The sequence below is a fragment of the Phyllostomus discolor genome, chromosome 8 (genome assembly GCF_004126475.2).
Source record: "Phyllostomus discolor isolate MPI-MPIP mPhyDis1 chromosome 8, mPhyDis1.pri.v3, whole genome shotgun sequence".
NCBI classification, from domain to species: Eukaryota; Metazoa; Chordata; class Mammalia; order Chiroptera; family Phyllostomidae; genus Phyllostomus; species Phyllostomus discolor.
The window spans coordinates 87,738,728-87,763,839 of NC_040910.2; the positions used below are offsets into that span (position 1 = coordinate 87,738,728).

Consider the following 25,112-nt stretch of genomic DNA (forward strand, 5'->3'; position numbering starts at 1 on the left):
GATGAGCCAGTGAGCCACAGAAGGCATTCTGAGTGTGGCATCCAGGGACACTAGGACAGCGAGAACCTCGAGGCGGTGGTCAACAGAACGGAATGTCACCTGGGGCAGCTAGAGGAGACTCCTCATTGGCATCGCCCTCGTCACCATCGCCGCCCACATAATCACCATCTCAGTAACAACTGCTGCTAACATGACTGCTACTACCATCGGTAACACTGAAAAGGAGCAGGACGGCAATCATTTCTAAGGCTGTGGTTTTACTAGTTGATACATGTAAAGGCCAAGTTCATTTCTTCATTCATTATTGTTTCTTCATTCAATAGTAAGCATTTATTGAATGCTTACTATTTGCCAAAAACTGAACTGGGCACTGGGTATAAAGCAAAGTAGAAATGAATGCATGGCGAGAGAGCAGAGGGAATAGGCATGGTGCTACTCCTGTAAGAATTTAGTGGTTGTAGGACAGGGGTCCCCAACCTCCCTCCTCCCTTCTGTGGAAGCTGTGGCATTACTGTCTGAGATCCGCCTCCTGTCTCCCCGCGCTCTCAGCACGGCCGGTGGAAAAACTGCCTTCCACGAAACCGGTGTCTGGTGCCAAAAAGGTTGGGGACCGCTGTTATAAGAGGTCAAGGGGAAAGTCGCCTACGTGGGGGAAACTAGTCTGAGTCAAGTCAAAGTTTGTTTCCAGAGGAAGACCTGAATCTGAAAAGGATTGACCTCTATGTGTCTGAAACATTCTATTGCGCTAGTTGCACTGTGGAGCTCACAGTACAACTCATCCACCATTTACAACAACGCTTCCGTTAGAAATTGTGTTCGTGTCTCCATCTGGGATGAAGGGAGCACATCTGCCCTGACAATGCCTTGTGGTTTAATGGATTCAAAACTCGGGGCTAGTGGTGGGAATGAGAAGAGGGGATTAGGAGGCACTAGGAGGAGAGAAAACAACTAGAGGATGAGATGCCATAAAGGGACATTTCGGGGACCACGTGACTTGGAGGGCTGGAAACATGATTGGGCCAGAAAGTTCCAGGAGATGGAAGACCGGGAGCCATGCTATGATCACAGGTCTGGAATCTAGAAATTATTTATTATTGCTATAACCCTTAAATTAAAAAACCCTGCACTCTATACCAACAGACGCCAGGAGCCTCTAAACAATGGTGCAAATAATTCAAACTGGAAGACATGCTCAGCTGCAATGAAATTTGTGTTTACATGTTCCACTTTATTTAATTCCCAGAAACTGCTGCTAACCTGTATGACTCAGCTCCAGAGGAAGACTATTCATTGGGAAATATAATTTCCTCAGGAAAATAAATATGTATGCTTTAGGACTTCTGACTACAGCACACTTAAAAGTCTTTACTATGGATTCAGAAGCTCTCCTTGTCCCTGGAAACAGCCTTTGAAAGGATGTCATGAGCCTCGGGCTAGTGGCTGGACGGGCAGCGTGCAGCTCGCCCTTCACTCTTGCAGCTATAATGATCTCACAGACAGAAGAACCGGTTAGTCCCAGAAGAGAGAGAAGAACTCCAAAAAGACACTAGAAATGGAATAAAAATAAGGTTTGAAACTTATTGGAGGATTTTCAGAAATGCCATATTTTGAGCACTGTCCTTAATTTTTATCTTTTCTTTTGATTAGCAGTTTTTCTTCTCTGGCTTTTGAATCCTGGCTCTTCCTCCCGACCTCAGGGCTTAACCTACAGGCAGATATTTGAAAGGACAAATTCTCATTCAGTGCCCTAGTGTGGTAGGTGCACTTTAGAGATGCCCTATAATAAATAGAAAGCACTGCTTTGAATTTTTTTCTCAAATCATTTTTTTAGACTGACTCTCCAGTTTTAATTTTCCTGTTATTTCTTAGAAAACTAGCAGCTGGAGAATTTGTGTCCTAGAGAAGGGATGGGTGGCCGTGCGTGGCTGAAGGTGAAAATGTTTGAAAGGGCCCCCGACTTCCTGCAGGAATAAGTAGGACACACAGAAGCCTAGAAACCATGTGCTCCATCTTGCCCACAGTCAGTCACTGATGGTGGCATTTCTAACCACCTCCCTCAGAACACCAAATGGTATCAGCAATTGTTTTCTTTTGCTTGTAAATATTTTTTCAGACAATTTTTCTCTAGTCACATAAAATTCAACTCATTGATCTTTTTTAAAGATTTTATTTACTTATTTTTAGAGAGAGGGAAAGAAACATCAATGTATGGTTGCCTCTCATGCGCCCCCCACTGGGGACCTGGCCCACAACCCAGGCATGTGCCCTGACTGGGAATTGAACTGGCAACCCTTTGGTTCATAGGCTGGTGCTCAATCCACTGAGCCATACCAGCCAGGGCTCAACTTGTCTCTTCAACTCTCTATATGAGTGTGCTGGGTATACACACATTTTGCTGTATCTTAACTGGAGGGTGCATTTACTATTTTAATTTCAACCAACTATTTACCATTTTTCCACAGAATATAAGCAATGATTAGTGTTTTTAACAAAGTGCCTCCTCCTTCAACTGAGCTCACCAGGAAGACAGCCTCTTCACGGGCCCCTTATTTGTCTATTTCTCTAGCAGATAAACATGTACTAAACTCTATTGATTTTGAGGGGGTGGATTTAGTTGAACTTTTTTGACATATTTATGTTTATCGATAACACAAAAGGAATTTTTATGTCATGAATAATCAAGCCTCAACATGATGAAACATGGATAAATCTCCTTGCATAAAACTCATAAGGAGAAACGAAAGGGAAGTCCAACTTCTCAGGACATCTGGATACTTGAGGGACTGACCATTCAAAGTGGACAGACCAGAAAATGCTGTTACTTTGGGGTAAAGCCTATAAATATGATTGTCCTTTTATTCCTTAAAATGTCATCAAGTGTTTCCACATGAAAAATTCAGAGAAATGCTGTCACTGAGTTGCCCCAGAGACACGTGGGGAGAAAAGGGAAGAAAGGGGCATGGGGAGGTAACAATAGAGAGGATGGGGTTTTTGGAAGCTTAAGAAGTTAAATTGTTTGTTTTCTCTGGATATGTGTTGCCATATCATGTAAAAAAGAAAGTGCTTTCTAAGAGGAACTGTATTTTTATTGCTTTACGCAGTCCACACGAAGGTGGTCACCACACAAAGGTATGGGTTTACTTGGCGTGAACATCCGGTGAGCCCACAAACCAACCGAGCGGCCACAACATCTCAGGCAGGGAGAAGCCCTGTCCTCATAGAGCTTAGTGGCCGGGAGGAGGTGCAGGTGGTAACAGCAATCGCTACATCACATGTGTCCACATTCCAGTGGGAGAATCGGAGGACACAAGAGGATCAGAAAGGATGGAGCGTCAGCCAGTGCTGGGAAACTGGAATGGCCAAGGAGGTCTTCCTAGGGACAGAGACATCTAAGAAGGGACCTGGAGGCTCAGCAGGAGCTGAAAAGGGGAAGGGGCAAGAGCTGGAGATGACAGCAAGCTCTTCACAGGTGAAGAGTGAAGATGAGGAACAGAGGGAGTGTGGACTGCAAGGAGGGAAGAGATGAGAGATGACTGAGACTGGCCGGGTGGTCATGGAGACTCAGGGGCCTTGTTAAGAACATCTGGGCTGCATCCTCAGGCCCATGGGGACCCAGTGAAGTAAAGGTCACTCTGAGGTTGGGGGGGCAGCTCTGGGGGCAGGAGCCTGTTCAGAACTGGAGAGGGCTGGTGCAACCCTGCACTAGGGAAAGGGCCATGTGGATGCAGAGAAGAGGGTGAGCCGATGTGAGGACCAGAACCAGGCGACTGGCTCTCTGTGGGGCCTGATGGGGAGTCAGAAAGCAAGCACGAGCCCAGAGTTCTGGTTGGTCAAGTGGGTGAAGAGTGCCACTGGCCGCATTTGGGAACACAGCAGCAGAAACAGGTGCAAAATTTCAGATAACCTCAGTGTTGGACATGGTGACTTTCTGGTTTCTGGAGGGCATGTCAAGATATGTGTAGATATTCAGGAAGCTTCCAGAGAGATCTGGGATGCTGTAAGAGCTGGGAGATCTGGGCTAGAGAGAGAAACTTACCAGTTGTCAGAATGTAGATGGATGAGACTGCCTGCATGAGATGGCCCCATCTAAGGAGGAAGGAAAGCCGGCAGTCCCTGGAGGGGAACAACAGGGCTTGAGGGCAAGACAGCCAAAGAGGGGCCCATAGATATGCCTAGGAGGGACCTGCCTTCCACTGAGTCAGATGCTGTGTGGGAGTCAAGCAGATAAAGATGGAGTTTCCAGTGGATTTAGCTACAAGGATACCGCTGTCAGCCCAGAGAGCTCTTCTGTGCAGTTTCTGACAGGGCCAGAGTTGGACTGTGAAGGAACAAGAAGTTGGTAGGAATGAGGTATAGACAGTAACTAGAAGAGACTAGAGAGGTTTATTTAATGTGAGTTCTATTCAAACATATCTCAAGCTTTTATTGGATAGGGTCTATTAACAATTATGTGTATGAAGGACTTAAGTAGAAGACACTATTCCAAATGCTTTTCGAGCATTAATTCATTAAATCTCACAGCGATACCTATATGTTTCGTTATTATTTCCAGTTTTTGAAATGAGGGAACCGAGGCACAGAGAGGTTAAGTAACTAGTTTGAGGTCCCAGGGTTTCTACATGGTGGAAGCAGGACTTGAACCCAGGCAGTCTGACTCTAGAATCCAACTGGGGAAGCGCTCTATGTCTCTTTAATGCAACACATGGGAGGTAATGTAAAAGGGTATTTTCAGCCTTGGCAAAATGAAATGGTGGCAATTTTTAAAATATTGGGTTTCCCATAACACTTCAGAGTTTGGCAATGGTTGAAAAATTACTCAAAATAACAGAGAGTCTGCCATCTTCATTCCACTGTGCTGGTGTCCTTCCCAAAACAAAGAGCGCTGCTGCATTGACCCCCTGGGTGTTTTCACAGAAATAAAGGCATCGGAACGAAATGTGGTCTCAAAATAGTTGGTTTCCTCTTGCAAAACAAATTCCTCAGTCTCCTCACAAATCAATCTTGGCACAAGTGTGCCTGCTGAACCTCCACGTCTGAGGCTGCGTGAGATTGCTATTTATCAATAACATGTCCTTTCTTTGGAATGCTCTGTAAATTAGGTAAAGTGTTTAGAAAGTTGCTTTTTAAATCATGACCTTTTTTCAGAATTGGCCTTGAACATTCTGTTTCCAAGGACTAGTGGTGGCGATGATAGTAATAATAATAAAGTGAGAGCAAGCAACAACGCCGGCTACTCACGGAGGCATTTCTTAAAAGTCCAAATGGGAAATGGCCTTGCTGAGCCCCTCTTTAAAAACCAAAAGAAGTTGGGTTTGAGCCCCAAAAAACCATAACAGATTGTAGGAGCTCACATATAGTTTAAAGTGAGAACGGTATGTCCATTTTCATGTGTATTTGAATGCATGGAGTGTGAGGGGAAGACCTGACTTGGAGGTCTTGGGCTCCAGGCGCGGTGCTACAACAGCCACGCGGCCCAGACCAGGCGCTTCCACTCTGGCGGGCTCAGCAGGTGTGTCAGTGAAGGGGCGACAAGGGTGGGGGGCATGAGAGGTCAGCGGGCCTACTTCTCTCAGACTCTTTCAGCTTTAAGATCCTGTTAATCAATGAAAGAACATGGGACTGAGTTTAGCTTGTTTGAAATGAAATAGATTCACATGAATGCACTATATTTAATACTCTGCTCATTAAACTTTGTGAATAAAGGGAGGATGGATGAGAACACGATGTTTGAGGACACAGAGACAGTGACCTCGAGTGGAAAATTGCCATCAAGAAGAGAACTCAGAATGAAAACCCAGCTAGAGGAAGTGTGGTCCAGGAGCTCACACACAGGAGGGTTGTTTGAAGTGCTCAGAGCTCAGGGTCAGTTTTAATGAAGAAGCATTAGGCCAAGTGAAATGGCAGACTCGTGAGCAAGGCTGAAATGGGCCACAGCAAAGGTGATTGTGTGGAAGCATGAGGTCTGGGCCGGGAGGGATTTCAGATGCAGCATCCATCTTTGTCCTCTTCAAACGAGCAGATCTACCTAGTAGTTAGTCTAATACGATACAGCGCGTTCAAAGGATACACGTGCAGCCAGCTGGAGAACACAAACCACCTTGCGTTGTTAACAACGCGCTTGTTTTGTGTTCTAACAGGAGCCCAAACTGTTCCTGTATCCTTCCCGCGGCGCACAGGAACGTACAAGGAGGTACTGTTTATCACCTACACCAGTGACAAAATTAGGCCAAACTCAGAGACGCTGTAAATAAGAGTATGCAGATACAATTTAAAAATAAAATAAAATTAGATAAGCCAGCTTGGAAAATAGAGGAGAGAGTGGAGATATCTCTCTGAAGCACACCGATATTTGCTAAAATATGAAATAGTTAGTTTTTAAGCAACATTGAGATACTAGTGACAAAAACTATCCACTGCCCAGAAGCTGGCAGCCCCAGCGAGGTCTGGTCTGTGCGGGAGGTGAGTGTATGCGGAGGAGCCTGAGAGGAACCCAGTGCTCTGGATGAGAAAAGCCAGGCTAGCGCCACTTTTGGATTTGGAATGACTCTGCCGCTAGGAACGGCAAGAATATAAGATGAAAAAGAGCAATCGGGAAGAAAAGAAAAAAAATAATGCTTGTTTCTGAGAATGCTGCTGCTTTGTTTTATGAACTAGTCTATTTGTTTTGGCTCCAACTGAACTCAAGAATGTTTTCTGCATATTTTACCGTGTAGTTTATAGACATCAAAGGAACAATCTCTCCTTTCATCATTATTTACACATAAAAATAATGCAATTTGTGGTGCGTGTAAGCTGTTACCTCTTAAAAAGCTCTCGAGTCTAATTTATTAATTGCTTGAGATTTAAAGTTAAACAAGGGTGAGATGCAAATCATGTGTTACTCTGAAATATTTTACCACCAATTCTTGTTTTATTAATGAGATGTTGAACAGCCATATGAATATTTATTTAAGTGGTTAGAGGGTTTTATGAAGAATCCTGGAGCAAGTGACAGAGACATAAAAGCAAATGGTTCTATCTCGCTTGAAAGAAATGGGGGCTGGTTCTTTGTTTTTAATTCCACTTTTTCTTCTGTGCCTCCAACATTAAAGCATTCCTGTAACCCACCAGCCACCCCAGATCTCTTTGGCTCCAAATCTTCAGTTGCATCTGCTGCCACGACAGCGATAGCCTCCTATTGACAACCCTGGAAATAACATTTTGGTCTTTCTGACGGCACGGCAGACAGCATCACAGTATTTTGTTCCAGTTACATACATTTGGAAAACACAATACATGGATGAAACCAGGTTTCTTTTTATCAATTTACTGACTTTGATTTAGTTCCTTAGAAATTGTGTAAAGCTGCACAGATGAATTCTCTCATTATATATTTCTTTATGCAACAAATCCCCTAAAAATAACACTATATAAATGTAAAGCACAATGAGCTAGGCCCAGATTAAAACATTTCCATGATTTATAAGGCACAGTTATGCAGAATCAGTTATGATAATACAACTGGCTCATTCACAGCTTAACTTTTTTCTCTCACTAACGATGTATAATAACTATTAGAAAATATACATGTACATATGTACATATGTATAGGCATTCTATCTTTTTTGGAAAAGTATACACACACACACAAACACACACACACACATATATACATACATTCCCTTTCCTTTTTTGAAAGATATAATCTGAACTTATACATGTAAACACAGGATCATATAAGACCTAGTCAGAAATACTTACGAAATCAGGTGTGAAATTTAGGTAGCAACAAAGATGACCTGAGGCCAAGTCCACCCACAGGCCACCCTGCTCCGGCACCCCCCTCCTACCCCAGTCGGGCCAGCCCCTCCCCTCCACCACCACCACCCACGACTGCAGGCTGCCACCCCAGGTTCCTAAATTGCCCTTGAGCTCTCCTCTCCTTTCCCCTCCAGGTACCACTTCCTAGCTCTTCCAGTGAGGTTCACATCTAGTTGTTAGGAAGAAAATTTCAGTAGAGTGTGAGTTACTCCAGGTACTAGAATATGTTAACATGTCAAGGATGCCTGCATCTTAAAAGAGGAGTTTGCTGACCCAAAGCCTTAGCTATTTAACTGCAGATTGTGTGTGTGTGTGTGTGTGTGTGTGTGTGAATCCCTACTTCTTTTAGCTGCAAGGTTGGTGCTGATGTGTTTAAAGCTGCCTTAACAAAAACCAGTAATGGACATAAAATTTAGCATTTAATGATTACAGGGTTTTTTTTTAACAATAAATGTCCTTATTTTTGGGTGCCCAATACTCTGGGTGCTATGCAGAAATCCGAAGTATGAGACATAAAACACAGAGAGCATCACTAAGATTTAATAATAGAACCTCATAAAAGAAAGAGATCCCATGCCCTGGCTGGTATAGCTCATTGAATTGAGCATGGGCCTGCGAACCAAAGGGTCACTGGTTCGATTCCCAGTCAGGGCACATGCCTGGGTTGCAGGCCAGGTTCCCAGTGGGGGGTGCCTGAGAGGCAACCACACATTGATGTTTCTCTCTGTCTCCCTCCCTTCCCCTCTCCCTAAAAATAAATAAGTAAAATCTTTACAAAAAAGAAAAGAAAGAGGTCCCCATGGGCTGGGCAGTCAGAACTCAGGAGGAGGTAAGACAGAGGTAAGGAGGGCCTTGAGTCGGGATTGCTGGTCCTTGCCAACCTGAGGGATGGACAAGAAGCCGTGGGGCGCAGGGGGGTACACAGCACAAGGGAAGGGAGGGGCGGGCACGGGCTCGCACTGTGGGCAGTGAGAGGCCAGCTGGGCTAGACTGAATGCTGAGCAATCTGGATGGGCCTCCTTAAGCCGCCAGGCAGGAGAGCTTCATCTTGATGTGATAAGCAATCCTTTAAATTCAATTTGGTAATATGAGATAGCAAGAAATTAAAATACCACAAGATATAAAGTGAAGAATATCAAAGTCCTAGTTCCCCAAAATAACCAGTTACTCGTTTTTGAGACCCCTTCAGGCAATTTAAAATGTAAGATATTCTGCCTTGTTTTCACTTACAAATGTACCGGCGATCTTGTCTTATTTTCACAGACGTCTACTTCATTCTATTAAAATGCCCTTATAATATTCCACCGTATGAATGTACCATAATTTATTTTCTTCCCTGGCTTTTTGCTCAAAAAAATTATATGTCCTTGCAAGTATATCAATTTCTCTTAACGGGACTACTGACCATTCAACACAGTAGTGGATACCCCCCCACCGCGCTCCAAAGAGGGTGCACTGATTGAAACTCCTGGCCACAGTGCCTCACTGGGTAGTTTTTCAGATTCAAAATTTACGCCCATCATGTGGCAACCAGACCCTTCTAGGTTTTGAAGTGCTGATCTACATTTCTTTAATTATGAATGAGAATAAGCATACTTTTCACATGTTTGCCTGGCAATTACTTTTTGTCTGTGAATTCTGTGTGCATACTCTTTTTGTTCAGTGGCTTGCTAGTCTTTCCATATTGATTTCTAAGCACTCTTTCTAAAGCAGGCAAATCAGTGATTTCAGATTTCTCCGGCAGGGCTCTTCACACTGGCCTGGAGCTGAGAGGCTTGGCAGAGCCGCCTGCTGAACGGAGGCTGTTTTCAATCAACGGCAAGTTGAGAAGGGCTCTGCATAGGGTCACATCAGAGGAATAAGAAATACATCCGAGGACTCTGGTGGACTTGAGATAAGCTGGGATGAAGGAAAAGAGAGGACAAGGATGAGCCCAAAGTTTCTAACAGGAAACAGATAGATGGGGGTAACCTGGAGAGACTGCAAAGAAGAGCCAATTTGGAAGGGAAGATGATAACTCAACGTGGTAGTCACTGAGTTTGAAATAGCAGTGAGTCCTGCTAAAGAAGATGATTTATAGGCAGGGGGAGATATAGGACCCAGTCAGGAATTAGGCTGAGGCTTCTGGGAATCATCTCTACAGGAGCGACAGCTGAAGTCACTGGGGAGATGAGCTCACCATGGAAGGGAAAAGGAGCAGCAAAGCCCAGGATGCAGACCTGAGGAACACCCACGAGGGGGAAGAGAGGCCGGCAGAGGAGACAAGTATCATATAAACCAAGAGACGAGTTAGTTTCTAGAGCAGGAGTAAGCAAACTATGGCCAACAGGCCAAATTTGGAACCTAGCTATTTTTGTAAATAAAGTTTTATTAAAACACCTCCACACCCACTTCCTGACATATAGTCTAAGGCTGCTTTCAAGAGCTGAGTAACTGCGGGCCTACAGAGACTGTATGGCCCACAAAGCCTAAAATATTAACCATTCAACCCTTTACCAGAAAAAGTTTGCTAAACCCCACGACAGAAAGAACACTGTTGTTCAATACAGTTCAATGCTGCATGGAGTGAGAGAAGGGGAAACGCCACTGAATTTGAAGAAAAGGTAATAGGTTACTTTGCAACCTTTCTGTATTACATGGGGATTAGAAAAGGGAATATTTGAAATGCTGAATTACAAACACATCAGAAAAAGCAAAGCAAGTGCTTGGTCGGTATCTAGAAAGAGCAGCAGGAGGAATAATGGGATACCACCTACCCGCCTGTCTGCCAACATATCCCTTATGTTGGGAAGGGTGAGCATAGCCTTGGGCCATGACCTTGGGTCATCAGAGTTGAACATCAGTTTCATGAAGAAAGTGGAGGAAGGGAGGCTATTGCAGCAGTGGCATGCGGTAAGTGTTTAATAACTGGCTCTCAAAAACACCTGTGGCAGCATGCACTGATTTCCACGGTGTGTACTCCAGCTGACTGAGTCTCTGACAATGTGACAGGCAGCTCACTCAAGCCATCACAGGCTGCGGCCAGCACTCTACTGGGTGTTGTGGTCACCAATGCTGAAGTTGGGGGATGGATTATAAGAAGACAAGAGCAAAGTACTGAATTCTTTAGAAATAAATCCCAAGAAGCAAGAGATAATGTCCTGATAATTAAAGGGAAAAGGCATGAACTTCAACATTGATAAATGGTGAAAGAGAGGCTGGTCGAGAATCCCCAGAGACTGAGCAGAAACCCAGCTTCTGCCAGAGAGAATGGGAAAGCAGCCAATTAAATCAAGACAACAGAAAATTATTTAACATAGCACTAGCTGGTGTGGCTCAGTGGCTCAAGTGTCGGTCGGCCTGTGAACCAAAAGGTCACTGGTTCGATTCCTGGTCAGGGCACATGCCTGGGTTGCAGGCTGGTCCCCTGTAGGAGCACGTGTGAGAGGCAACGGATTGATGTTTCCCTCTCAGATCAATGTTTCTGTACCTTTCTTTCTCCCTCCTTCCTCCTCTCTCTTAAACATTTTTAAAAAGGAAATTATTTTATATATCAAATATTATCAAATCTTTTAATAATTAGGGTTCTATACAACCCAGTGCTTCTGAATATACACATGCCTATAAATACATAAAATTATATGTAAGTATACTTATGTGTATATACAGCAATCATTCAGTAATTTCTGTTGTTGAGGCTTACAATTATATATCAGTGCTCATTATGTTCATCATACTGACTTTGAGATGGTTTCTTTATCCAGTTCATAATTATTAAACATTAAAATATTTCCAAATAGTTATTTGCTAATTTTATAAATATTAAAAACTAAAGATGCCTATGTATTCCAATATTTGATTAACCAAAGCAATGCATATTTTGACCATGTAATAATAATATTAACCACATACAGGCACTTCATGACTTCTAAAGAGTGAGTTCACCTAGCCATTGTGAAGGAGAATGTTTTCACCGGGATTCTCTCAATCACCGTCTCAGTCATTCATGCATTTACTTACGAAACCCCAATGATTCCCTGGTATATACAAGGCAGTGTTCCAGAGGCTAAAGCTATTTTTAATAGTGCCTGAAGGATTTTGTCCACTGAACAATTAATCTTCAACTAGTCTTTAAATAAAATAAAAATTTGCCGGAGAGTAGAACTGGAGGAAAGGTAAAAATGATTTGTTCATTTCTTCTCTGCTCACTTATTGTTTTTGCTTCTCCTTGCTCCAGGAAGCAAGGCCATAACTCACGGCCACACTGTCCCCAAACTTATCTCCCGGAGCATTCTTCCTGGAAAATGGCACTTATGCTTTATGCTGCTGTGACTGAATGGCTCTGTCTTCCTTTCTGAGTGAGCAGGCAAGCCTTCCTGGGTGGGATGGAAAATACATTTCTATTCTTAGCATGATTCATTCTAATTCAGGAGGGCACAAAGAAAATGCCACTTCCCTCTGCGCCCTGAGGAGGTGCATGCAGGGGAGACAGAGTTAAATAATGAACAGGTCCCAAACAAAGCCGCTGGACGCTGGGCGCTGAGGCTTCTTTCTGTTTCTCAGTGCTCCCCAAACCCCACAGTGAGGCTCGTCCTTTTTTTCTTTGGGAAATGGATTCCTGTAAGCTTTTAGCACAGTGAGAATTGCCCAGTGTTATGAAATATTCTCCCCACCCCCCCAAGCCCTTTGGTAACACAGACCAGATTTCTAGATGTCCTACTGGCAGCCGACCTTTTCTTGTGAACTCCAGTCAGTGGCCAAGGGAGAGAAGCATCAATGCTTTAAAACCTCTTTTCTATGCCTGCAAGCAAAAATTTTACAACACTTCTCCTTGATATGAAATCTCTGCCTGGACATCTGGCTTCACAGTGAGGAACTTTCAATACTCTAGCTTCAAAGAAAGGGCTTAGCCCTGGTGGTGCGGTGGTGCCAGAAGAATGTTCCACTGTCTTTCCATAGAACTAGTTCTAGCAGTCCCCCCGCCACTGCCCCCCGTGAACTTCTGTGAATTGAGAGGATAGCGCTAACGAACATTTAGGTAACTTGGCTTCAGTGTACAGACTTTTGGGGCCCTCCCCTGGAGCACACAAAATATGCTCTCAGATAACATACACCAGGCGGAGGGCATTCTGTCAGAGGCTGCCTAGCCAGGCAACATACATCACTGTTACCTAAGATCTGAGTTCTTTTTTGCATATCTGCCACACCATCACAAAAGATATGAGCTTGTTGCCATCGATGAAATGACATGATAATGAAGTGACATTATTAGTTCTCAGAGCTTTGATTAATGAGGGACATCATTCGTTTATTCAGCATCGTTACAGCACTTCCACTGAGCCGCCTATTATGCTGACTGCTTGCTCTCAACAAGCTTTGGGTCTAGTTGGTGAGAGAGAATTAACCAAAACACGGTTCATGGCCTCCTGTCTGCAACCCAAGAATCCTCTGAAAACTGCAAGTGATTTTTGAAAGGCTGCTTTTAACTTGTGAGGGAACGAAACCTGACTGATGTTGTGAGGGTGTCTACAGTCTCCATGCGTCCCATTTATTGGGGATAGTCATGCATTTCTCTGTGTTCATGTGTTTGGGTACCCGATGTTGTCCTGGACCCCACTGGGGACAAAGTACAAGCACCGTGTCACCGTCCTAGACCCTGCAGATTCTGATTCACACGACATAGGCAGCCCCAACCTTCTGAACGAGGGACTGCGGAGCAGCACTGTGCGAGGGGGAAACTTTACTAGAGGAACGAACAGAGCTGGCCCGAGCCTCTCATGATGACCCGTCACAGAGAAGATGACGTTACAGAAATAAACCCATATGTGTGAATATAGATATATTTTTAATAAAAATAAACTATTGTCGAAAGCAGAAAAATGAGTGAGAAGAGCAGTTATGTTTTATATTTTTGTAAGTCTCTGTAATGCCTGGCTTAATAGAACGCAGCTGAATTCTCAGATCTGCTGCTGCTGTCAGTCTCTTACAATATGTTGCTTTGGCTGAAGTATAGGAGACAATCTATTCTCACGTAGATAAGTAATTGGAAAAGGGAGGAGTATTTTAGCAGCCTTTTCAGATAATTGTGAATATTCCTTGTGACCTACATTAAACCCTGACAAGTGGTAGTTTCTGAAGTCAGCTGCAATGTGGAATCTGAGGCTCTGTGAGTGGAGTCTGCACACCATTACATTACAACCCATCGGTATCTCCGGCAGTTTGAATGAGTCTGCCCATGCATGATTTTGCAACATGAGGTATTGGTCATTTGGAAAACACTGGTTCATTGAATTACATGAATCTTCCAAATGTTGATATATTATTGGAATATAAGAATATTATTATATAAGAATATTATTATTCTTATATATTATATATATATCTATTCTATAATATTATAGAATAATATTATTATATAAGAATATTATTATATAAGAATATTATTATTGTATTCGTCCCCGTTTCTTCCCATTCACGTCCTTAGTAATACCACTGATCTCATGAGAGAAGCCTTTAAGTTTTGGGGAGCTGTCAAGCTTCCAGTGTGGCCCATTTTCCAAATTTCTAATATTTGCTTAAAAGCTCAAGTTTTATCACTGGCAAAAATGCAGTTGTTGTCCTTGAAGTGTCAGGCTCACTTCCTTCATTTTCAGGAAAATGCGCGCCAGATACTCACACCTGACCCAGCAGAGTCTGTTCTTTCCGGGCGACTAGCGAGCAGCTCACAACCAAATGCTCGACTGTGTCTGTGCGACACCTCAGGTGCGGCACAGGCACTCCGTGTGTACTCCCTGCTAACACGAGGAAGATACGTTCCCAAGGGTTGAAATCTAATAAAATCAGTACACTGCCTCACTTCCTTTTCTAAAAACAAGTCCAGGTGACGGTGCAGAAAACAATGGCCGGCAGGGTTTAGTGTCCATGCCTGCTGTGTGCTGAGACCCCCCACAATTGTACCCGCCTGTCAGTGCAAATGTGAAAACAGTGCAAAAGGCAAGTGACATCCTGGTATCATTATGAAAGTAATCTGACACCTGAAAAGGTGTCAGGGACCCACAGGAGTCTGAGGACAATACCTTGATTACCTCTGGTTTAGATCGCAAAGTGTTTCGTATGCCGTGCTGACAAGTATAAACTATCCTGTAGCCAATGGAAAGCCAGTGATGGATTTTAGGTAAATCATATGCTCGTATTTGTTTTAGAAAGGTCCATTTATCAACAGTGTGACGGCTTTCAGAGGGCTGAACACCTGGGTGATCCTACATTGCAAAGGCAGCAATGGACAAGGGCAAAGATGATGACCTGGGGTGTGAGTTTGGAGATATTTAGGCATTAGTTCTAGGAACTGACCTAAGAGAGGTGAGGGAGGGGAAGAATTCATTCAAGGGGACTTCGAGAATCTGGCATGAGTGAATGGGTGGATGGCTTTAATTCAGAAAGTCAATACAAGATAAAGAACAGGTTGGGGTAAGGGAAGGGAGGGAAGGAAATAAATTCAGGTATGTCTAGCATGAGCAGCCTCTGGACTACACAAGTGAAAATGTGCAGCAGTAGTTAGTACTGCGAATGGAGAGCTCAGAAAAAGCACCCAGGTGCAGGTGAAAATTCAAAATTCATTTGCATGAACGCTCACGTGAGAGGACGGGGCTGTCGAGGGGTAGGGCACACGGGGAAACAGGAGAGGCCTTGAGTAACACCAATATTTAAGAGTTCAAAGGAGGGCAGAGGAATGGGCAGGGGAAGGGCAGACCAGGCAGGGGAATGGAAAGAGGGTTTTTGGATGGCAGGTGGACTAGGGAAGTGCAGCCAGGAGCTACGGGAGCTTCAGGGACTGCTTACGTGGCACACGCAATCCCTGTTCCCAGGCAGTCACGGTCTCTCGCTAGTGTGGGCATACCACCTCCCCACCCTTTCTACCACACACCTGCCATCCACCATGAGGAGGGGGGCTCAGACAGCCATGCGCCCAAGGAGACTGCGTAGGCATGGACAGCAGGCCTACACCCAGTCTGAAGCCTGGAGTCACACCCAGCAGTCACAGTTTGTACCCAGGCCACACCAGCGATCTGCAGACATATTATGGGAAACATTAATGTCTGTTCTAAGTCACTGCATTTGGGGGATTGTTTCTTATGGAGCATTATTGTGCTAACAGCTGACTAACACAGGTTCTTGTTAAACATTACACAGGAGTCAAAGAGGCTTCTGAGATCAGACAGTAGATTGAATTTCCCTCTGCCAACACCAAATGAAGTGAGTAAATAACAGTAAAAACTAGCACAAATCACTGAAGCACAGAAACAGGATAGACAGAGTAAGGCAGACATAGTACAAGAGGGATGGATTTAAGATGCCCTGTCCCATGGAGTGTGAACCCTGAAACACAGAGAGCAGGCAGCCCCACCAGGCTGCACACGCACCTCCAGCCCTGCGTCCTCTTCCCACAAGTTAGAACAAACGCAGAGACACTAGAAATCCATTTCACTGACAGGGAGAAGATAGTCAACCTGCTTTGGAAACATCTGATATTGATGTTTAACATTTAGAGGTATCTGGCTAATTAATGAATTCATCTTGGTTCATTTATTAAACTTACACGAGAATGACTTCTTCAGGAATCCCTCAGAAAAAACAAAACTTTTACATGGGGGGGGGACTCAGTTTTGCCCAGCCTCCTCCACAGCAATATGCAATGCTAGGTGAGCAGTGTTTACAGTTCTCAGGGGAAGAAATGTGAACAGGAATATTGTGCCCATCTAGCATGTCATTCAAACTGAAAGGTTGGTTGGCAGATATTCTTAAGCAAGAAAAAGCTCGGGGAAAATAGCGCCATAAGTCTTAGAGGAACTACTGGACCATGAATTCCAGCCAATTAAGAAGCAAATCAAAGTAAAACTCAGGGCATGGAGGTGCGGTGGTGAAAGGCCGGGTGGTGAGATAGCACGGGGATGAGCTGCAGGTTACGATTAAAGGCAAATTATGAATATCATAAATCTGAGTTGTGTACAAATAATGATACCACCCCAGGCAGAAGGTGGGGAGCAGAGGTGATGGGGGGAGTCCGAGCATATTAATGTACTCATGTTTCAGCCTCAAATCAAATTCTCTCCAAAAGTCTAACAATTCCTTCTGTTTTACTCTAGTTTCTTTCATTAGGTGAATTTAAGTAAAATTAACTTAAATGATTTTTCTAAGCTAAATAAAAATGTAGAATCTGGAGTGTTATCTCATTTCATAACTTTATCTGGCTTTCCTTGTCTTTTTTCCTTATGCATAGTAAGATATCTGAAATGATGTTTGTCTTACCGCTACAATGGTGATTTCTAGGTGAGGGGATTTGAGATGACTTTAAATATTTTTATCTTTGTCCCCCTGCATTTTATATTCTTTATAAGGATATGCCACTATCCATTTTTACAAAAACAACTGAAACTGTCTTAAAAAAAAAAAGACATTTGCAAATATGCCACAATGTAAGTTAACAGTGTTGATTCCGGGCAGGAGGACTGCAGATACACACAGACACTTTTCTTCTTTGTCCTGTTTTGCACAGGCGAGGAATGAATAGGAGAGGGAGACTGGACGTTCAGTACAGGTGACTGCGGTAGGTTTAAGGTGGCCTTACAACCTTTGCCACACCGCCCCTGAGACGGGGTGGCTATTTCCCTGCCCTTGATTCTGGGCTGGCCCCTGACCTGTCTTGACCAACAGTGTGGTGGAACTGCCTTAGGAGAAGTACAGGCCCTTTAGACACCAGCTCCTGTGCAGAAGCCCTGACTGCCCAGAGAGTGAGGCCACATGGAGAGGAACTGAACCACCCTGGATGCTGCAGCCCCAGCCAAGTTTCCTGCTGCATGGAACGCCACGAGGGACCCCAGCCAATGCTATATGTTGAGCAGAAGAACCACCCAGCCCATCCCTGCCTGAAATTCTGATCCAAAGAATCGTGGGCCCATAACACAGTGGCTGCTTTAAACCACCAAGTTTTGGGGTGGTCTGTTATGCAGCAGAGAGGTCTTTCTAGAAGCTTGACTTTGAAGATAAGAAATGAGCTAAAGCAGCGAGTGATACAGATTTTTTGCTCTCAATTTTTTTAAACTAGGGTATACCACAGCATAAAAGATTACTTGTAAGTGCATTTGTTGCTATAACTCTTTTGCACTCCAGGAACTCTGTTCTGTGAAAGACCTCGCTTCATCTGCTGTTTCTTAGACAGCAAGGCTCCTGCCTGCTGTTAGCTTCAGCTATCGCGTTTCCCTTAATGTCTGCTGGGTTCCTTTGGCCTGGTGGCTCTTCCTTTTTTACCAAACAACTTTTATTGTTTCTTATTTTAAAAGTGATGTTATGGTTTAACATATAGCGCTAAGATAAAAGGTAATTTCTACAAACCCTACCACTTAGAGATACCCACCAGTAAAATTTCGGTACATGGTTCCAGTCCTTTTGCTCTTTATATATACTTTGATTTGCAAAAATGACCTCATATTACATTACGTTCTGTAAATTGCATTATCGTTGAACACTATCTTGTGAACATTTTCAATATCCTTATATATCCTTCTCCAACATCATTTCAAATACTGCATAGTTTTTAATTTATGAGCTATGGTGAAAAATAAAGTATAGAAAGGAGACAGAGAATGCTGGGATGGTGGATGCCAAGCACAATAAACAGTCATTCGATAAACGAATTAATGCTAGAGTGAGTATCTTTTTGGCTGGTTAAAGCTCAGTGCAACTCTTTAATTGCCATCTTAGGGCAAATTCTGGAAATGCGTCAAAGGCTGTGCATGTTTCTTAGGCAACTTAGGAGTGAGAGGCACAGCCAAATCATCCTCCGGAGGTGTTTTATCCAGTTATGTGCCGCACCAGACTGGTGGCCCTTTCAGTGGATTTTGGTAGACTACTTTATACCTCAGTCTTTCTCTAGAACAGCAACTTTCCACCTTTCTCATCTCATGGCATACATAAACTAATTTCTAAAATTCTATGGCACACCAAAAAATATGTATTTTGCCAATCTGCCAAAAAATAGGTATAATTTAGATTCATTCATGCTGGACAGCTATTGTTGTGTGGGCTGTTGTCTTTTTTTTTGACAATCTAAGGGAAAAGAGGTCAGTGCCCCTGACTAAATAGTCAGGTATTGCATGTTTTACAAATTCTTTTGGCAAACCAGTGTGCATGGCACACAGTGAAAAATCACTGCTCTAAAGAATTACTTTAACAAAAGGCCTATTTATGCACGGAAACATTACTGGGAGCTCTGGCAGTGTACTGGGTCCACTCTCCATCTCCGTCCTCAATCACCAGCTTGATGGCTCAGCTCCTCGTCAACTCAAAAGTGGCGTGAAGTACCTTTCACAAGGGGCATGCACACTGTTTTTATAGAACCACTTAATATTAATATTTAAATACAGTAATAATTGATGCTATAAAATATTGGGCACATATGAGCTTATTTTAATATACATGCAGACAAATGTATTTGGTTTCACAAAATACAAGCCTCATGGTGACTGTGTCTCTCTCTGAGTATCTACGTCTATCTGTGTATCTATATGTGTAAGACAGTCAAATATAATTAGAATGTCTATATCAAACATCCTTTGCGAAAGTGCCACTATCATTCAGGCCGATACAAAATTAGAGCGAAGATACCTAGGTTCATTCATGCACTTGGTCACTGACTCACTTTCACAGACAGACTGTGGAAACCGAGAGAGGGTGTAATAATAGTTAATAGCTGAGGCTTTTAAGTCACAAAGACTTTGACTTGAACCTGGCTCTGCCAGGTGTTAGCAGTATGACCTTGAGCTGCTTATTTATACCTCAGAGCCTCAGTTTTCCCATTTGTAAGATGGGGATGATAGAAACACCCTTTTTTGTAAAGATTACTATAAGGCTTAAACGAGATAATGAAACATGAGATGAATGAAAATATTTGGCCACGAGCCTAGTACATAGTACATGTTGACTAAATATCAGCTAGTGCCGTTACGATTTTTATGGGACATAGCCTGAAAATGCCAGAATGTTAATGAGTTAATTATCTTATGTAGGTTAGTAAAAACCAAAAATGTCATTGACTCTATACATACTCTGAGTTAAGCAAAATTGAACAATAGCTTATCTACAGTATAATTTTAACTATTTTCAGGGACTTATGATGCCTATGTTTTAGAGGTTAATATATCTTTTAAATTCAGCCTTTATGATTTGATACGTTGTTGGTAATTAAGACAGAATGTTTTCCCCTTTCAACAGGTAAATGAATTAAAATTACAAAAACCAGTAATTAATAGGCAGTTATAGTAATTATATTTCTTTCAAGATTTTTAAATTAATTTATTTAAAAAAATTTTTTAAAGATTTTATTTATTTTTTAAAGAGGAGAAGAGGGGGAGAAAAGGAAAGAAACATCAATGTGTGCATGTCCCCTACTGGGGTCTTGGCCTGCAACCCAGGCATGTGCCCTAGACTGGGAATCGAACTGGTGACCATCTGATTTGCAGGTCAGCACTCAACCACTGAGCCACACCAGACAGGTCTCTTTCAAGATTTTTTTAATCTTTAAGAAATAATACCCAAAACTATGTTGTTATGAAGTAAGTTTATGTTTTTTCCTTTTCTGCTTATATTGGGATTCAATTATTTATTTAAAATTTGGGACTTCTGGTGAAGATGGTGGCATAGGTAAGTAAACATGGCTTGCCTCTTCACACAACCACATCAAAATTACAACTAAAATATAGAACAACCATCACTCCAAACCATCAGAAATCTAGTTGAATGGAAGTCTGACAACTATGGAAGTAAAGAAACCACACCCACTCAGACTTGTGAGAGGGGTGAAGACCTGGAACAGGCTGGTCCCACATATACATGTGGTGGATAAAAATTTGGGAGGGATAACTCGGCAGTGAAGAGTACCAGCCCCACACCAGGCCCCCCAGGCCAGGTTTCCAGTGCCAGGAAGGTGAGTCCCCATAACTTCTGGCTATAAAAACCAGTGGGGACTGAGTTGGTAGAAGAAACTTCTGGAGCCCCAAGCAGTTCCCCTTAAAAAACCAACACATGGACTTGCTCAGACTCACTCTCTCTGAGCTCCAGCACTGGGGTAACAGCTTGAAAGGCACCAGTGGCCTCCAGGGAAGAACCAAATTGTCTGGCATCAGGGGAGAGGAGAGGAACAGTCTTCTCTCAGACAGAAAGGTGGGCAGAAGCCACTGTCCCTTTCTGAGCCATCTTCCCACAAAGCCACAGAGCTGGCAGATGGGTTCCAAATCTGACACTCCATCAACCTAACCTGGCTAACACTGTTTGCCATGCCCAGGAGATCCCCTGAGACTCTGCCCCACGCGATTTACAGGTCCACCCAAACTGTTAATCATGACTTTTCCATATGAATGGCTGACCTTGGCTCTTCCTAAATCCTATCAAACAAGCAACAGCCAGCCTCAGTGAGCCCTTAGCCTTTGGACTTCTTGCTCAGCCCAGGCCCAGCACTAGCAGGAGCCAGCCAAGATTCATAGTTTGGTTTTACCTGGGAATGTCCAAGCCCAGCACAAGTAGCAGACATCTCAGATTGCTTTATAACTCATGCAGGGTGGTACCAGGCAGAACACAGGTGGAGGCTGAGCTTCCTCTGTGCCATGGGGAAAATCCCAGAGCCTACACACCCAGTGGACAACTACAGACATGTTGGAGCACCACCCTGCCCCTGTACAGCTGATCCTCTGTGGAGGGTGGAGGTTGGTGGTACATGGTCACGGCCAGTCCTTGCAGCTGACTGGCCTGGGTAAATGCTGCCCATTTACCTGCCAACAGCAATCAAGGCTCAATTACAAAAGGAGGGTGCACTCAGTCCACACAAAAGGTGTACCTCAAGTGACAGGGGAGGCTGTGTCACTGGACCTTACAGGACACCAACTATATCAGGCCATGCTACCAAGACAGGGAGTCACAGCAGCTCTACCTAATACATAGAAACAAACACTGAGAGGCTGCCAAAATGAGGAGACAAAGAAACATGGCCCAAATGAAAGAACAGATCAAAACTCCAGAAAAGAACTAAACAAAATGGAGATAAGCAATCTACCAGATGCAGAGTTCAAAATACTGGTTATAAAGATGCTCAAGAAACTTAGTGAGGACCTCAATGGCATATAAAAAGATCCAGTCAGAAACAAAGGATATACTAATTGAAATACAGAACAACTTACAGAGAAATAAGAGTAGAGTGGATAAGGCAGAGAATCAAATGAATGATCTGGGACATAAGGAAGCAGAAAACACCCAACCAGAACAACAAGAAGAAAAAAGAATCCAAAAAAATGAGGATAGTGTAAGCAGCCTTTGGGACAACTTCAAGCATTCCAACATTTCCATCATAGGGGTGCTGGAAGGGGAAGAGAAAGAGCAAGAAATTGGAAATCTATTTGAAAAAATAATGAAAGAAATTTCCCTAATTCGGTGAATGAAATACACATTTACGTCCAGGAAACACAGAGAGTCACGAACAAGATGGACGCAAAGAGGCCCACTCCAAGACACATCATAATTAAAATGCCAAAGGTTAAAGATAAAGAGAGAATCTTACAAGCAGCAAGAGAAAAGCAGTTAGTTTCCTACAGGGGCATCCTCATAAGACTGTCAGCTGATTTCTCAAAAGAAACAGGCTACAAGGGACTGGCAAGAAATATTCAAAGTCATGAAAAGCAGGGACCTACAGCCAAGCTACACAGCAAAGCATCATTTAGAACAAAGGGCAGATAAAGAGCTTCCCAGATAAGAAAAAACTAAAGGAGTTCATCATCACCAAACCATTATTATATGAAATGTTAAAGAGACTTACTTAAGAAAAAGAAGATAAAAACTATGAACAATAAAATGGCAATAAATTCACATCTATCAACAACTGAATCTAAAAAACAAACTAAACAAACAAGAAGAACAGAGACAGAATCAAGGGTATGGAGAGCATTTCAATGGTTGCCAGAAGGGAGGGCGTGTCAGCAAATGAGTGAGGAGGTGAGGGGATTAAGAAGCACAAGTAGGTAGGTAGAGGACAGCCACGGGGATGCAAAGCACAGTATCGGGAAGGGAGTAGCCACAGACCTTACACACAGGACCCAAGGACATGAGCAACTGATGTGGCAATGGCCTGAGGGAGTGGGGTAAAGGGAGAGAAATTGGGACAACTGTAACAGCATAATCAATAAAAATAATTAAAAAATTTAAAAAAATTATAAATTACTTACCACTTAGAATTTGGATATCACTGGAAAAGAAACTCACTTAAAATAAAAGTTCTGTATAACTAAGGGAATTTAAACACAGTATTCAACTGAGTCCACATGAAGCAAAAATAGTTATACAGATCAATGAGTACTTCCTGTGCGTGTATAAATGAAAAGGGCTTCAAAGATTTCTTTAAATTACCAGAATATAAAAAAGAAACACCTTTTTGTCTCACATCACGTGTAGGGGAAAAGAAAAAACTCACAGATGGAAATATATAGGGAAAAAATCTCATTAATAACAACATAAGTCCTTTCCTCTGAAGTGAGGAGGCTGGATGTAATGGCCCCCAAGGTTTTGTCCACATCTTAAGGTTTTTTATTCTCTTCAGTGTTGACCGGGATTAAAGGGTGTATATATGAATCTTACAGGCTATATATACACACAACTTGCTTGAACACTAACTTTTCCCTAAATTATTCAGATTGCTGACAATAGGCTACAGAAGGCAACACGTGGGTTAGGCAGAACAGGGCAGAGATAAAACCCAAATGTTTCTTTTATATTTCTTTGCTTTTTATGATTACTCTAAATGCTTTAAGCATTGTTATAACAAAGTAAAATCACTGAAAAATAATCTTTTGCTGGGAATTCTTTGAAATTTTTTTTGTTCTCTTTTAAATCTTATTTATAAAGGTTTCCAGATGCTTATCCTCACTGATTAAACACCGCAGGAGGTAGACACTTACAGTAACATTCACCATGAAGCCAAGAAAAAACCACTTTGAGATATAACTGCCTATCACCTCAAGAGTCGGGTTCCAGGGAATTTTCTGTCGCTGTTAAAAGTGTGATTCTCTGAAGCCATTTGGAAACAACCTAGGTTCTCAGCAGCAACACATCCACCCTGTGCAATGTCAGAGCACAGCGAACGGTTGGCATTCCAAACCTCAAACAGGTTATTTCTCATTATGAGAATACATAATGAAAGGATTTGGGCAAAGAATAGAATGTAAATTGGAAGCTGACTCCTGAATTTATTAGCCAGCAGTCTTGGGCTGAAAGAGTCATTCTAATTTCAAGAGACAGTTCCAAAGTGGTTTTCAAGAAAGAGGACCAGGTATTTTTCAAATATTTGTTCACTGTGAATGGACTGGGCTTGCCAAAAGTGACTCTTTATGCTGGCATGTGATCTCTGAGAGGGAAGTGGGCCTGAGTCACTGGATACATCAAAGGTGGAGGCCAGTGAATGGAGTTGCTGCAGGCTCTGTGAACGAGCCAGATACCTGCGCTCCTCTGCTCGCTGCTGGGATTTCGGCCCTCTTTTTAATTGCACCGCAGCAGCTGGTACCACTGGTTACTGAAGTCTTCCGATTACCTTGATTGCTCGGTCATTATCTCTAATCAGCTGCTTCTTCTCATCTTCAAACTTCTGTGCAGCATCCTGCAGCCGCCTCTCGGCCGCTAGCTGCTGCCGGCTGTTCTCTTCTCTCAGGGAGGAAATGGCTGTCTGGAGCTCAGCTATGGTCTAAAATGAAAACAGCATGCTGTAACTGCACATTCTTCGGCAAGAGGCGTCTATTTCATATGTATTTATGCTTAACAGAAGAATGGGTTTGGCAAACTCGATTCCACAAACTAAATATTTTCAATTAACATATCACGCACTCTAATGCATGACATCCCACCCCATAAAAGACTGTAATAAAACTGTGAATGGTGAACAACTGCTGAACCAAATATATTTGGAAGACATTTTCATGATAACATTCCACAATATTTACTCATCAACAGAAAGAACATCTGTGATCTCAAAAATATGAAATGCGTCAGATTTTATTTTACTGAGAAATATACTTACTAGAATAAAAAAAGTGATTTTGCCTTTCCTAATACTTTGAACCATAAAAGCCAAAGAAAATAACGAACAGAGTTCATTCTTCATAGTTACCTAATTCTACAAAGTAATTTTTTTTAATTAATTAATTTATTTAAAGATTTTATTTATTTATTTTTTTAGAGAGGGAAGGGAGGGAGAGAGAGGAACATCAATGTGCGGTTGCTGGGGGTCATGGCCTGCAACCCAGGCA

At 42.8% G+C, this 25,112-nt stretch overlaps 1 protein-coding gene across 4 annotated transcripts in view; it reads right to left on the bottom strand.

The window, feature by feature from the left end:
* Window positions 1–25,112, bottom strand: part of CEP112 (centrosomal protein 112) — a 334,383-nt gene that overhangs the window by 57,373 nt on the left and 251,898 nt on the right. For all 4 annotated transcript variants that reach the window (XM_036033460.1, XM_036033461.1, XM_036033459.1 and 1 more), the window contains one exon: window positions 24,401–24,550. In XM_036033460.1, coding sequence (XP_035889353.1) covers window positions 24,401–24,550 — 150 coding nt within the window. The remainder of the gene's footprint in view (window positions 1–24,400; window positions 24,551–25,112) is intronic.